The sequence below is a fragment of the Mya arenaria genome, chromosome 4 (assembly GCF_026914265.1).
Source record: "Mya arenaria isolate MELC-2E11 chromosome 4, ASM2691426v1".
In the NCBI taxonomy this organism is placed as follows: Eukaryota; Metazoa; Mollusca; class Bivalvia; order Myida; family Myidae; genus Mya; species Mya arenaria.
The window spans coordinates 33,952,152-33,968,584 of record NC_069125.1 but is presented as its reverse complement, the minus strand read 5'-3'; the positions used below and the strand labels follow the sequence as shown (position 1 = coordinate 33,968,584).

General features: G+C 34.6%; 1 protein-coding gene across 1 annotated transcript in view; it reads right to left on the bottom strand.

Moving 5' to 3' along the window:
• Nucleotides 1-4,222: 4,222 nt before the first annotated feature.
• The window catches only part of LOC128231685 (serine/threonine-protein kinase tricornered-like), a 48,704-nt gene continuing 36,493 nt past the window's right edge, over nucleotides 4,223-16,433 (bottom strand). The window contains exons 5-13 of the mRNA XM_052944758.1: nucleotides 15,303-15,386; nucleotides 14,767-14,890; nucleotides 13,795-13,949; nucleotides 13,103-13,205; nucleotides 12,275-12,336; nucleotides 11,477-11,594; nucleotides 9,890-10,013; nucleotides 9,084-9,262; nucleotides 4,223-8,618 (exon numbers count right to left, since the gene is read on the bottom strand). Coding sequence (XP_052800718.1) covers nucleotides 8,497-8,618; nucleotides 9,084-9,262; nucleotides 9,890-10,013; nucleotides 11,477-11,594; nucleotides 12,275-12,336; nucleotides 13,103-13,205; nucleotides 13,795-13,949; nucleotides 14,767-14,890; nucleotides 15,303-15,386 — 1,071 coding nt within the window. The 3' untranslated portion in view covers nucleotides 4,223-8,496. The remainder of the gene's footprint in view (nucleotides 8,619-9,083; nucleotides 9,263-9,889; nucleotides 10,014-11,476; nucleotides 11,595-12,274; nucleotides 12,337-13,102; nucleotides 13,206-13,794; nucleotides 13,950-14,766; nucleotides 14,891-15,302; nucleotides 15,387-16,433) is intronic.

The window sequence follows — 16,433 nt, the reverse complement described above, 5'->3', positions numbered from 1 at the left end:
AATCATTTCGGCCATGGGTTCTTGGGGCACTTTTGGGGTCAAAAGCACACTGCCGTAGAAGAAAAACTGGCTTTTTTGAAGCTCTTTTGAGGGTTCTTCTGACTTTAAATTTAAAGCAAACCGGGATATCAACTCTAACAACCAAAAGCACACTAATATCTTTTTTAATCAGCTAAAAAAACAACAACAAATCACATCCCTGTGCCTCTTAGTAAGCATGGTTGATATATGCAATTTTGACTACTGGGATTGTACCTCTAATTTTCATTAAATTACTGAAGCACAAAACTATTAGAAGAACCATTGGATGTCAGGGAAAACAGGTACATTCGTACCAGACACTTGTAAGGTCGTCTTATACCACGAAAACAACAACAGCAACAACAGCAACAACACGTTTTGGATGTTAAACTGTATGCAAGTGGTTTCGATTGTTGTTTTAAATAGTGTTGTTACTTTTTCTCTTTTTTTTGAACTTTTATTCTAGATCAAAGGAAATCATCATACTTTACTTGATTGACATTGTTTGTTTTGTTTTTGTTTTTTTATGAGAGTTTGTATAAAATGTGCATATTTTGACTGTATTTAGTTAATAGAGATAGATAAAATACGATGAACAGGCGAGCAGTAGAGCCCCATGTAGCGAACAACAACTCTCGTCGTTCTTTTTATTTCAAATGATATCTGTACTTTAGCAAGAGTTTTGGTCCATATTCTGACAGTACCTGAAAAAAAACAGACTTATTAATATTTTTTAAATATTTGGCGTACATTTTGTGTAAATATTTAACAAACTTTCTTTTTGTGTTTTTATTCAAGACTAAATAAAGAATCAGCTTATCGATGGCACCATTTAAAAATGCCGAACTTACATTTTTGTACTTTTCAGGAGATACAAAAAACAATATAAAACGTCATATAAAATGACATGTAGGTTCGGGTTTTTCTGCAAATTTTTCTAACCAGTAAACTCAATTTCTATTGGCTGTTAAGTCCGGTGTTTTCAGAAAAGGCGGCAAAAAAAAATGTGATAATAAAAAGATGAAAACCCCGAAATAGCAAAAAATGTAGGTTCGGCTTTTTTAAATGGTGCCATGATGACGATATATACTTTCTTGATCATCTTTTTTAATATATTGTATGACATGAACATCTAAGATATGAATAAATCATTTACCATTAGTTGTGTGGTCACTCATAGGTCATTATTATATCCCTACCTTTGGGTATAGGAATCACATTGTCACGTCCATCTGTCTGTACTTCCTGAGACATCGGGAGAAGTCTACCTTTCCCTTAAGCTCCATTTGTTTTTAGGTATTGACTTTACATCTTACACATATTGACAGTGTTGATTTGAAGTGCTGTGCATAAAACATTATTTTGTGTATGGTTAAGAGTTGTTGCCTTTTGATATTTTTTTTTCTTCTGACTATCATTCCATGTTTTTGAGGTATTGACTTCAAACTTCATACACATATTGACTGTGCTGAGAAGAAGTGCTTCGCGAAAAAACAACAACATTAATTTTTCTTTGGTATTTTATAGTTATTGCCCTTTGATTATTTTTATACTTATTTTTTTACTTTTCTTCATAACTTCGTATGTTGTTGTCAAACTTGTTGTGGTATTGATTAATACTGCAACCTAACAGTCAACTCAATTAAAAACTGTCCTATGCTTATAACAAGAGGCCCAAAAGGGCCTATGCTCTACTGGCATGGCTTTTGTGGTCATATCAATCCAGAGCATGTATGTATGGGCAAAAGGCAACAGACATATACTTTATGTTTTGTGTTTGGGTTACCTGAAAACGTAGCACGTTCAACATCTGAGCCCAGAAAGTATTGTAAGCAGATTAGTTGCATGAACTATTTTAATATGTGCCAAGTAAAAGTCATCTGACAAAAAAAATGCTTTCAAAACTGTACTCATAGTAAAAATTTCTGTAGTTTTAGAAGTTCAAAAAAGTTGGTCAAAAGGTCAAAGTCAAGGGCATCCTAGGACAACATTGATCAATTTGAACAAACATTCACAATCAATTGTGCTGAGATGGATGCACGAACACACAAAAAGATTTTCAAACCTTTCCAGATTTATGTTTACCAAACCTGTGAACCCTGGGTGTGGCCAGTAATGACACCAGGTGCATAACTTAAACATTCACAACCAATTTTGTTAAGATGAATGTGCAAACTACAGAACTTAAAGCTAAAAAATGGCCTTTGGGCTTTCAACAAGAACAAGGCAGAGTAATTCACAAAATCAGCTGCAGAAGCAAAAAGCAAATTGTCTCTCAAAATCCTAGACTTGCAAATTGTCTACCTTAACTCTAGACTTGAATTTACATGTACATGTAAACTTGGCTAAAAATAGAATTCGCTCATGCAGACCTGGCTAAAAATAGAAAGCATTTCTTTAAAACTTTCATGGCCTATAATCTAGGCATTTATGGACGGATCTGGCTGGTTTTCGAAAGGAACCGAGCTCTTATGGATATCTATATACTGTAAAGTTTCATCGAGATACAATCAAAACTGAAGACTTTATCGTGTTCACAAGCAATTGTTTACAGACGCACAACCGCACGAACTTTCATGGCCTATAATCTAGGCATTTATGGACGGATCTGGCTTGTTTTCGAAAGGAACCGAGCTCTAATGGATGGATATCTATGTACTGTACAAGTTTCATCGAGATTCAATCAAAACTGAAGACTGTATCGTGTTCACAAGCAATTGTTTACAGACGCACGACCGCACGGACGCACGACCGCATGAACGCACAGACTCACGGATGCACATACTACGTACACATTACCATCGCATAAGCTCTTCTGGCCTTTGGCCAATAGAGCTAAAAACTATAAAGAAAATATCATGCTTTATTTCACAGATGTTATAGTCCTTATTTCTATATAGTAGAACTTAGGACCATTAACCTAATTAATGCCTTCTCATTGACATAGGGCATTCAAGGAGCATACATCGCATCCTGTGATACTTATTGCAAGAAGATGGTGTAGTGTGAGTATTAATCACATCCAGTGATAGTTCTTGTTAACATTTAACAGTTCTGCAATAAGACTGGGGATTTTTTTTTTATCTAGAAGTGGTTAACATTGCTAATGTGCCTAAACTGGTGGTTCTTGATACCCTCACCTTTCTCTACCTTGATATGCATTCAATCAATCTATTATAAAGATACAGCTACTTCATGGACAAACCTTTTGTCAAACTAGAACCCGAAATCCCAAAGCTCTGATCCGCCAGTCTAATCTGGTAAAATTTAAATGGGACTGATGAAGATTTTGGCAATTTTACTGTAGACAAAAACTATCACTGAATAAGATTATTTCCTCCCAACACCTCCCTAGTCTAAGGCAGTGAATAATTGAGAAATCTCACCTAAAATTGACAATGCTGTGGATAGAGTTATGGTTCTTGTACACTGCACTTTCATTCTTTTAAGTTTAACTAAATTCCATCCTATTCTCTGGACAAGAAGGAATAATAAACAAAAGCCAATAACTCTGTAATCTGCTTAAATAGAGTTATGATTCTTGTGCACTGCACTTCATCTTATTGTGTTTAACTATTGACAGTATTGTATGAACTTTTATTAGATTTCATCTGGTAGTTTTCAAGTTATGCTCCGGACAAGAAAAAGTAACAAAGGGCAATAATGCTGTAATTAGCAAAAATAGAGAAATGGTTCCTGTACAAAATACTTTCCTCTCATTATTTTCTACTGTTGTAGGAGTTTTATCAAACTCCATCCAGTAGTTTTCAAGTTATGCTCTGGGCAAGAAACAGTAAAAGGGGCAATTACTAGTAATTAGCTGAAATATAGTTATGGTTCTTGTACACTGCGTTTCCTCTCATTTTGCTTTACCATTGTATGAATTTTCATTTCAAAGTTACGCTCTGGACAAAATTGTGACAGACAGACCAACTGAACACGGGGTGACTCAAATATAACCCCTTCAAACTTCGTTAGTCCAAGGTCTGGTAAAACCTTGAGGTTATTCACAATAGGGCACCAAATAGTCCCAAATTCAAGCCATAGTAAAATGAAGTTTCTAGTGGCCTTCGTTGAAACCATTTCTACTCAGGAAATGAATTTGAGCGTAATTCTAAAATCCATCAGCTGTTCACATCAACTAGGTATACATTGACTTCTATATACCTTAACTAGGGGGTTAAAACTAACAACAAAAATGAAAATTTTAACAATTTAATCAACAGATGTTTTGTGTTTGTGTTCAATCAAATCATATAACAATAAAATGGTCAACGATTAAATATATCATGGCACGACACATGCCCATCATTATACACAGTTATCATATCAAAGGGGAGTCATTCATGATAACACACTAGCATTCTATCACAAGTTAACGGTCTCTTTTGTAGACTTGGGGAGATCTTTTCACTCTTTTCACATCAATTGTTTGACCTTGACCTCAAAGCTTGACCTTGACCTAGAAATCCACATAACCCAATCTTCACACATAATTAGCACAGAAACGTCATGTTTACACAGTAAACATTGAAAGCCACTACAATTGTCTATCAAACAAAATAATGTAACATAACGTCATAAACAAGAACTAATTCCTTAGTTGCTTGTCACAAAGTTTTAGCTTATCCATGCTCTAAAAATCCCTAATAATTGTCTGACTTACAACATAGAAAATATGTTTGACAGAAATTCTAATCTGTAAGGAAAACACATATTTTAATCAACTTAGTACATTTGTATTTAAAGATCAATAACAACTAAATCATGTTTTAAGAAATGTTCCCACTGCTAAAACATTATATTGAAAGTTTTTTCCCCTTTTTTTCCAAATGCTAGAAACACAGTCATAAAACAATGATTTACACCAATGACAAGTAGGTAGAACTAGGCAGCCATGCAAATCACTAAGGATCATTACAAACAATGTTCAGAAGAGAAAAGTATATACTCATAACTTCACACATAAACAACATTGGTTCTTATGGAATGTTTTTTTTTTTAATATATATTATCCAACTCCTAACAAGTCACCAAAGGATAGAATAGGACATCTATCTTCTATAGCGCACAATCAATAAATACAAGCAATTAAATACTCTCTTATCCATCATCTATAACAAGAGACCCATGGGATGTACGCGGACGATCCTCTGTCTGTTTTTTTAGTCCAACAAGCGGGATCACTCACAACTATGAAAGACAGAGTTGTGGGCCTTGCTTTTATATGCGGATATATCTAGGGCAAATAAATTTGTAACTCCCGGGTTCCAAAATGTTTAAAGGAAAATATGGACGCTACTGCTCCGATACATACAACTTTGGCAAACAACAAACATAATTGATATGAAAAAGTTCACCACATGAAAGACACATTCAAAATGACTAAAACCTTGACTGGTAAGAACAAAATTAATAGTTTGTTTGCTAAATGCAACACTGCAATAACTAACATGCATTTACAACAGTAATGCGTTGAACTCTTCATGCAGTTAGAACAGCTGAATTGTTTCTATCGACAGCACGGAACTTGGGAAAGACAATATACATGTATACTTGTGTGCGAAAATACTGACATCATCCTTGCAATTAATATGATGCTGGTTGTCATTTGACCATTGCATTGACAAATAGTCAAAATCTGTTGGCTCGATTATCCAAGGACCGGCTAAAATGCTTTTAATATCAAGCCAAGCAGGGAACGCTTACAAAGAGTCAAACAAAATCGGTCCTAAACATCCAGTTTGAGCCAACGAGGAAACCGAGCCAAGCAATGTCGAGCCAATAACTTTTGACTGTAAAAGACTGTGATTATATTTCTTCACTTACTAATAGCACATAGTTGTACATAGCAGTGGGTTACTTGGACCATCTCTGAAAACCTTTGACATGTGACCAGACACAGCCACACTCTGATTTATGCACCAGGATCTTGTGTTAAGGACGATGACAGTGTTGCATTTTACATTACAGCCAATGAATGGTGTTAATAAAACACAGACTGCTATCATCATTCTTGAGCCAGTTCATGTGTTGTTTTACTTCCAAAGGATCCCTGTTTTAGAATATATGGTCCTAACAACTTTTCACAAAGTTTGGAACCAAATCGATTAAATTATGGAACATTTCAATGTCAATGTCGAAAGACTACCCTTTGTTGGTAAATTAACAGGTTAACACTGTTAATGATGACCCCTAGTAACAATACTTCCTTATACCTTGAAATATTGTAATCATACTACCGAAAGCAAAATCTTAATCATCCTGAACCTTCATAGTTCCTACCTAGTAGATTGTGTACCTTGAACACACCAGTAGTTAGTCGTACAAGACATAAAAATGTGTAGATAGAAATAGTAGTCCCTGGATAACAGTGAGGCTTAGTCTAGGCAGAGTCTACCCGAGATAACAAGGAATACGGGATTGGTATGCTCGACAATAAGATGAAATATAAGTCAGCAGTATGTTTTTTAAGGTTATCATCATTCAAACCCCCTTATTTCGCTTAAGACTAATCTGATAAGTGTTTGTAAACAGCAAACTGTACAGTGGATCAATATGCAGCTGACAATGGTTAGTAACAGAGGGTGAGAGTGTTTTGAGTATTGTGGTTTACGTATCTACCCCTCACCCAAGAGGTTGTTGGTTGGAATCCCCACCAGGGGTCTTTCCCATGGCCTCGCACAAAAGACAACAATATTGGATTCTACCCAGGAAACAGACTCTTGACGTGATTCTATAAGCGATCAGCTTTTGTCACAATCGAGCTAAACAGAAATGAGTATAAACTAACCGAGGGTCAATTATCATAGCAATACAAGTTAAACACTATACAGTCTGTGACGTCTGCATGATATAACCCAATTATTACTTCCTCTGTTTCATTGAAATGGTACCATCCCCCATTATCTACTTACTTTAAAAGAGCTATACATGTAAACAAACACATTGCCATTCCCCGCATACTGCAGAAACTAATGTTAATATCTTCATTGATTATGAAGAAATATTGTCATGAAAAAGAATATCGGATAAGTAATAGATTGCTACCTCGGCCAATTGTATAAAACTGGATAACTTATCTTTTTAAGTTTTGCTTAGTTTGCACACGTAAGCAATTTTGATTGGTCAACTGTATTATTGAATAATTTTGAACCAATCAATAAACAGTTTGACTACCTTTAACCGAACCAAAGAATTAATCAGTTTTATACAATTGGCTGCTGATGGACAAACGAGTACAGAGAATATGATTTTACAGAATAACACACAATCAATGAGTTACAAAACTAAAGCTATACTAAAAATACACAGGGCAAACATCATTATATGCTTACAAATGAAAAAAAAACTGAAAAATGAACATAATAAATAGTGAATGAATGTGAAAAATATAAGGAATTGATATGTTATATTGCTAGTGCTCATGAAGCAAGCCGCTTTACACCGTTGCCAATATCACTCTCATGATTTCAAATCCTTAAAAAAACGCCTCGAAACATCAATACTTAAGTATACAAGATATAGTGAAAAAGCAATTTTCATTCATAAAAAAAAACATAAATTAAAATTTGCTTATATAATATAGAACATAGCTTTAAGAACCAGATGCTTTTAGTTTAACTCATTAATGTATTAAGCACAAATATCTCAACAATTGCCCTAAAGTTATGACTTGACAGCTAAACTATTTAACTGCATTTCCTATAAAAACTTGTTTCAATTGTCTTGCCTTCTTTCCAGATCGTCAAACATTTCACTAAGCTAACAAATTGTCATGAAAAAGTGAGTTTGCATCAAAATTTAGTTACAATTCAATGAAGCAAGTTATGTAAATAATATGATAATTATGACTGATTAAAATGAAAAATAGTTCATGACAATGAGTTCTTTGGAAAGATAGTTCCAGTAATATTTTTTTTAATTATACTCACTCTTGCAAAAAACTTTATTTAGAAGTTGTATCTTAGTTCTGTTTGCTTTAAAAAAACGCAAAAAAAACTCGATCAAATCAATGGAACTTTTAGTCAAGCACTTCACATTGCTGTGTAAATGTTTAAAAGCACTTTCCAATTTTCACTACGATTTTCATATACGAAATCAAAAGGCGGTTGCGATAACCACTCCTTTTATTTTAAAGAAATACCAGTCGCAACCAAACAAAACAAAATCATGCTATAAATCCATAAATCAAACACGAAGCTTTGGGATGTCTCTTTGAAGTATGGCTTGGGTACATGTATTTGTTCACAAGTCCCATGAGAAACCACACGTGTCCCGGAAGAATAAAATCATCGTCACTTTATCCCCATAGTTTGACACCCAGCAGACGGCAAACAGTTAAACACTGAGCACACAAATAAATGCTAAAAAGCCTCAGTGTGTAAGCTAGGTCACAGGATGAATGTGACAGTTTGTCACTGTATCACAATACAAAGTCCTGAAGGATTATCTCCCTTGATTCGATCAAGGGGGCTAACTCTTATCCCGCCATGATTTTGGGAGGCCCTCGAAGCGTTTGTATGTGTAGTTTATAAACACCCAGTCCTTGTTGTTTGCCTGATCTTTAGTAATGTCCACTTTCTGAATATGTGTTGCTGAAAATACACAAAGGTAGCAGGTGATACAAAGCCATTTCCAAACACCATGGTGCGAACGCTAATGCTCGTCTGATGTTGTTTATTGTCAAAAAAGGAAGTTTGGAAGTAGATTGTTACCTTAAAGAAAAAACAAAACAAAAAAACTTCCAAAAATGAGTTCTTTGAAGTACAGAAACACTTTGGATAAAACTTTCAAAGGTGAAAGGTTGGAAGTTTAAGACATCAAAATCTGTTTACAATGTTACATTTGAAATCTTATTTTCAGTAAGATTTAAATAAAATAAATTGTTTGAATACACCTTCTTTGGTGGAGTTGGTATATTTAGTTAAGAATAATTTCACATTTTGTCAATTTGTTTGTACAACAATGGAAAGATTCTTTGCGTTCAAGAGACTTGGAACTTTAAAGCCCTGCATCAACATGGCAAACAAGGAAAACAACTTCTTTAATGTTAAACTTACGCCACTTAAGGTCCACATCAGGAAACTCGTCAAAGTTTGATGTGTCATCTATGCTCTTGATGTCGACGGGAATGGCAGCTGGGCGGTCACGTATATGCTCCCAGTCGCAGCCCCGGAAAAATGATTGGGCTTGAATCTGCTCCCGTGAGCTGAGACGATGCTCTGGATCACAACATAGCCTAGAGAAAGTGAAAATATTATATCAGACATGTTATTTAGTGTATGGTATGGCTAAGACCAGTGTCCTTGATTATCTGGCGCAAATTTATCGAACAATGGCCGGATTGTTCAAAATTTTGATAAAGTTAAAAAAGTGATTAATGACACCGTTGTTAACCTTTAAAGATGAAATACTTTATGATGTTTGTGAAACTTCCAGCGCAGTTAACCAATTCAGAAGTTAACAACGACGACATTAACATTATTAATAACTTTAACAAAGCTCTGAACAATCGGTCCAATATTAAGTCCCATACAACAAGATCAAGCTCAACTCACTGTTTTTGCTTTATGCTTAATTAGCCTTAGTAAGTACAATATTACAATATGAAACATATATAAATCAGTTGGAGTTATTCTACTGCTAAAAATTACAGGATAAAATTTGTGATTGATTTCCCCTATAAATGTCTACTTCGCAGCACAATTCCAGCCATTTCTATCACTGCTCAAATATTCAACGATTGGTATAGACAATCTCTAAAAACTTCTAAAAAAATCAGTACCTTAAAAAGAACAATTATAGAAAATTTAAACTTTTGGTGCATTAAAATACAAAATCTCCTATCATACAGCAGCATACATACTTTTGTATGAGATCTTTGGCTTCTGTAGAGATTGGAATTTCTGGCGGGAAAATGAGCGTCTCCATCCAGTTCATAACTTTCTTGTAGGTTTCCTGGGGGTTTTCGGAACAGAAAGGGGGATAACCTGTTGGAATAAGATGTTAATAGATAACTTGCTGAGTCAATGAGGAATATATCCATAGTGTGGCAGCAAAAATGTGTTAATCTGGTAAGCACTGTTGTTAGCGCACTCGCTTCTCCCTTAGGCATCCTGGGATGGATTCCTGGCCTGGGCTAAAGTCAGTTTGGCTTCTTCTACACTCATGTAACATTTATATAATGTTGAAATAACTTTTTTCATAATCATTGTAAAATAAATAAGTTTTAACTAAAATCAAATCAAGACGGAACATGTTATGACTGTCATTATTCTCACAGCACTTTTTCTTTTCTTGTCGATTATTAAATGTTTACCAATCAACTTTTCAGTCATATCTCACAATACAGTGGAACCTCACTAAACCGGATCTCCACAAAACCGGAATCCTCGGGATACCGGACTTTTTTCAGAGTCCCGATTTCCCCTTCTATTTTCAATGTAAAATAATCCCCACAATACCGGAACCTCGGAATTCCGGATACCGGACAAAAAATCGAGAAAATTTGTTAGTTGTCAACGTAATTTTACCTCGCAAAACCGGACATATATTTGTTCAAACATGTCAAAATGATTTTGTGTATTAGGAATTCGCGAATCGCGTGTCACTTTGTCACTTTGTTTTGACAGCCGGTGCGTCGTTAAATATTGCACCTTTGATGTTGTGATAACTCGATAATCGATAATGATGATTGCGCTGTGGATTGACTGCCGCGCGATAATCAAACGTTAATCAAACTTGTGAAAAGAAAATTGATTGAAACATTAATTTGTTTGTTGCAGAAAATAAAGAACTAGAAACGGTTATTAAGTGATCATTTTGGATCGTTGTTTTATCTAAAGACATCTATGAGTGAATCAAATTAGAGCGGTGCGTTAATTAAACTATCAAACATACTTAACAAGCAGTTGTTTTATTTTTTTAGACTCGAAAAAAAGATGATAATAAATACGCAGAATTATGTTTATCACTTTTGCATGTGCTTTAATCATGTCTCAATCTCCGTCTAAAACTGTATAAACTGTATCTGTAATGTACATTGATATATAAATGAATATACATGTATACTCTATGCATTATTTCAAGTTACTTGAACCATCGTTGATGTAAAATAAATGTTATCTTTATGTGTTTTTATTTTATTCCAATTTCCAACTTACCTATAAAGGTTAACTTAGTTAATATTTTGAGGAAACTTACTCCGTACATCAAATCCTCACTAAACCGGAATCCTCACTAAACCGGAAATTTTGCCCAGTCCGGACCTTGTCCGGTTTAGTGAGTTTTCACTGTATTTGGAATTTAGTATTTCAATATTTGTACTTGATTGTCAAAGATCCAATGAACACTGCTTAATCAATTCCTGATAGGAATGACATGAACTTTCCTATAAACATTTCCTACAGATGACCACCAATCACAAGAGTAACCAATCTGCAAGGGTACTCACCTATTAACATTTCATACATGATGACGCCTAGTGACCACCAATCACAGGAACTTGAGTAACCAGTCTGCATGAACACTTCCGGCGCTATGTAGTCTGGGGTGCCCACTGTGGAATATGCCTGCAAAAAAGTCCTAGCGTTAGAAATGGGTTGTATACTTAAAAAATACAGATACAGGACAATTTTTTGTTAAAAACTAAGAATTTTATGGTAAAAAAACCCATTCATTACAATCGGGTGATTTACTTGTGCTATAATTTCTATTAAATGTCAATATGTACTACAATCGGGTGATTTACTTGTGCTATAATTTCTATTAAATGTCAATATGTACTACAATCGGGTGATTTACTTGTGCTATAATTTCTATTAAATGTCAATATGTACTATTTGAAAAACAAGAGCACCTCTGAGAACACCTACGATTGTCTGTTTTTTTGAAGAAAAAAAGGGGAAAACATAGACAATTTTTTTAGCCAGAGCTATGGGCCTTGCTAAACATGTGCGTATTGTCTCAAGCAACATTCGTACCATGTTTCACTGGAATATCTCGAAAGGTTTCTTTAGTATGGCCAAGGTTTAAGTTTTTACATAACCATGCCAATGCAGCAACCAAGCTAAACTTTTGTTCTCCAAAAAGCAGACAAGGGTAGAAAACTGTTAGCTTTACTTTCTTTCAAAACTTCAGGCATTTTCTGAGTAATTACCATTGGAAGCATGTGGGTAAGTACAGTATTGAAGTTAAGTATGGAAATTCTAGGTATGGAGTCTTAACAAAAGATTACATGTCATAATCTTACCAAAGCTCTTCTATTTTTCTTCCAACTTTCCATTCTTCTTTTAGAATCCATAGGATTTAAATCTGTAACAGAATAAGCATATTGAGATTTCATATGAAACAGTTTTACCTCAGTCAACATATCGTAAAATTTTATATCTGTAAAAGTAAAATTTAAAAATGAACATGCAAATACCAACAATTGCATTTATTAGTGATCAACATTATATTTGGTTCAAAAAGAAGGGTCTAAGTCTAGACTCAGAAATTAGATGAAGCGGTATATATTAACAGTGGCTGGGCCAGTTGGTGGGTAGTTTACACAATATACTGTAGACCACTAAAAAACTTAAAGAGTGTTAGTATGTTCTTGCACAAAATAAATGTAAGTACATAATAAGAATCTTTAACCATAACTTAAAACCATTTTGTGCATTAATTTTCATTTCAGAATGATAACCATTAGGCAGAGATCTTACCGTGCAATAAATAGCATGCAGATAAATTACAACTGTAGGCATGCTACTTATTGCATAGTTAGTGACAATATGGTACAGAACGGTTTCTATACCGAACAATCGTGATTTAAATAAAATATAACTCTCGCTTCATACTAGTTGTGCAGTATTTCAATAACTTTAATAACTGGGTGAAGTGACTATTACTTATCTGATTCGCTGTTAATAAAAGGTCAAACTTATTCCAACATCAAACATGATGAAAACATCAAAACCAAGGTACCGGTGTGCCAATTCATTTTTCTTTATAAAGCAACAACAGACAAACTAAAAATGATTTTTCATTGCCACATGACGTCAAAAGCAAATGTACACTTAGAAAGAATACATACTAAAGTCACCGGTTTTCCCGTGATGGAGATCTTTATAAAACTCTGTTCTGTGAGACTTCTTCAGCCCGGTACACAGGCCGAAATCTGACAGCTTTATATGGCCCTGGAATAGAGGAACCAACCTGTATATTCATGTTTGTCATTGTGGCACTTTCCATTACTGTTAATAAACAGTCTAAATCAATCAGAAATGTTAAATAGCGATGATAATGTAAATATGAATTTCATTACCACTGAGGAAGCACATACCAAAATGTACTACAATTCATTTATGCATATATATATTTAAATGACTGAACTTAATGCAATCTTATTTTGTCCTTTTGTTACATTGGTCAACATCAAAAATTATTGGCTACCAGATTTTCATGGTTGAAGTCCTTGGTCCTAATTCACTACCGATAATGTCTCCAGTCTGAGTTTCAGACTCAGAAAACTAAATTCTTCACCAAAACTCAAACAAAAAAAAGTTACAATGAAATGAAAATTGCCGTGTTGCCACTTAAGTTTAAACGCAAACTTGAGACTGTTAGTAAAAGTCTTTCCATAAGACCCTACATTAACCTGATTCAGAAGGCCTATTATTAAAAGCTAACTAGAAGGCCTATCAAGCTAACTAACAACAAGTTGTCAAACTTAATTTATAGTCCATTCAAGCTTTTCTCTTCTTTCAACATATCAAATCAACCTACCCGAGAATCTAACAGCAGGTTATCTGGCTTGATATCCCTGTGTATGAAGCCGAGGTTATGGATGGAATCGATTGCAAGGATGGACTCCGCGATGTAGAATTGTGTCTGCTCTTCAGTCAAAGTGTCCTTCTTCATCAGCAGTGTCATCATGTCACCTAAAATACAACAGGAATTTAGCCTTGTTGAAATGAATCAAGTTTGAAATGAACTTGCTGTGGGCAAATGGCTGATTCTATTTTTTTAACATTTAGTAGCATGACAATGAATTTTAAACAAATAATAGCATGACTGATGAATATTGAATGAATATTTTTTTTATTTTTGCAACCTTCAGCTTTTACCTCATACATTTGCAATTCTTATGAATAAAGTTGAACTTGTCAAAAATGAATGTGAGAGGGGGCAGGAGTTAAAAATGGACAGACCCTTTGAGAAAGGGAGCAGAAGATTAAAAGGGGCTGGGTAAAGAGAACAGTGGGGGTGGGGGCATGGTATAAAAAAAGGCGAACAGTAAGAAAGAGGGTATGGGAGAGGGGAGAGAGAGGCAGGGAGAGAAAGAGGGTGAATAGGTGTTTGAGAAAGGGGGCGGGGGGTAGGGTGAGAAAACAAGGTAGGCAGGAAAAAAAGGGTGGAGTAAAAAAAGGATAGCAGGAAAGAATGGGAGTGAACACAAGTGCTCATCTGTTGTTTTTCAGTTGAAAAATGGGCATTTCTCAACAACAATCAATCAAGAGTTATGGGCCTTGCTGTACATGAATGCTTTGGCAACAAGTGTACAAAGTTTCATTTGAATGTCTTGAGTGATTTTTGAACTATGGTCAAGGCTACTTTTTGAAAAGAAAAAAAAGTTTAAAAAGCTTATGGGGAAAGTGATGTGACCAATGAGAAAAGGTATATGAACCAAAGAAAAGGATGAGGATGATGATAGGGCAGGGAATAAAGAGAAGATGGGAGCTAGGGTAAAGTCCCTACCTCCTGGAAGAAACTCCATGATGAGGTATAGGTTGACATTGTCTTGGAACGAGTAATACATCTTCACCACCCATTCGTGGTCAGCTTCTACTAGGACATCTCGCTCTGCTCGCACGTGTGCTACCTGGAAAGGGTGTAAAAATGTATTATTTAGTGTATGTAGGATAGTAATGCAAATGCTCAATGCTCAATTTAAGACTGGTATAATTTCATAAAATATTTGTTTCTTGGACTGAACTTTTAATTTTATTTAAGTAAAAAGAGTAAGTAGCTTACATAGTGTTTGAATATTATAAGTATGTGATATGAAACCTGAAATCTGTGAACTCTAGCAATATAATAAGTATGGAATTTGGAGAACATTTCATAAAGGGGGAAATTTATATCAAAATCATGTTTTGAAGATTCTCGACTTTGGATTATTAATAATACTTATCAGAGTTCAGCAGTATTTCATAATGCTTCAAGAACCTTTTCTCTGTAAAGTTTTTGCTTCAATGATCTTTTCTTTGTATAGTTTTAGAGCATCAACTTGCCTGTTCTTTTTCTAGCATGTCTGCTTTTCTGAGTATTTTCATGGCATATATGTGACCCGTATCTCTCTTCTGTACCAGCCGAACCTGAATAGCAGAAAAAACAACTGATAAAACATTAGCTTCATTCATGAATGAAACATGCTGCCTTCAATAAAACCATAGGAGAAAGCAAAAGAAATCTAATTGCTATAAGAAATAAAAGCATGTAGGAGTTACTTGCTTTCACCGGTCACATTTAATATAGCCATCACCTGTGGAAACCAAGTCAGTATTGACATTATACCGGGCTGTTACTACGTACTCTCAATAATTAGTTTAAAGTACAGGGAACATTTTGTACATGTCCTCTCATTTATGGAAATCTCCAATGTAACCTGTAAATGTCATTAGATTGATTGTTAATTGCATATCCACCTACAGGGCTGATGAAATTGATCGAGATAATTAACTGCACATGTTGACTCAATATCAATCAAAGGGAAACAACTCTTACACATGTATCTGCTTCAAAATGAGGTTCTCTCCCTTGCACTGTTTTTTTTTCTCATGACTCACAATGTGCAATCAAAATGCAAATAGTGTGCAATTTACATGTGTAATGTGAAACTAATACCCATCCCGGAAATCTCTGAGTCATTTTGGGGAAATTAAATCACTCATGTTTCAAATGAGGACAATAAATTTATATTACTTTATTACAACTTTTCAAATTGAACACAAAAAAAGTTGCGTGGAAAGAAATTAAGCAACATTCACAATATAAAGACAAAAAATCAACCATATTGATTTTATTTAAACAGTTCGACATTTTGAAAGCAGACCAATTCATTGTTAAGAACAAAAAGCCTTATATCACAAGCTACAGTAGAAAAGGCTATTTCCACTAGGTGAATGTCGATTCCCCCAAAAGTAAATAATTTAGAAACTGGCAGATTTAAGTGTAAGCAGACTATATAAATCACATACAATGCACAGGAACCCAAGACCGGTGTAATCAGACAATAATACAATATCAATTCTCCCCACAACATTTACTCTTTATGCACTACATTCATTTTGATTGCTAAGTTTTGCCAAAAAAAATCTTCCCTCAGTTATAATTTTGGATTCTAAATCAATATATCTGATATT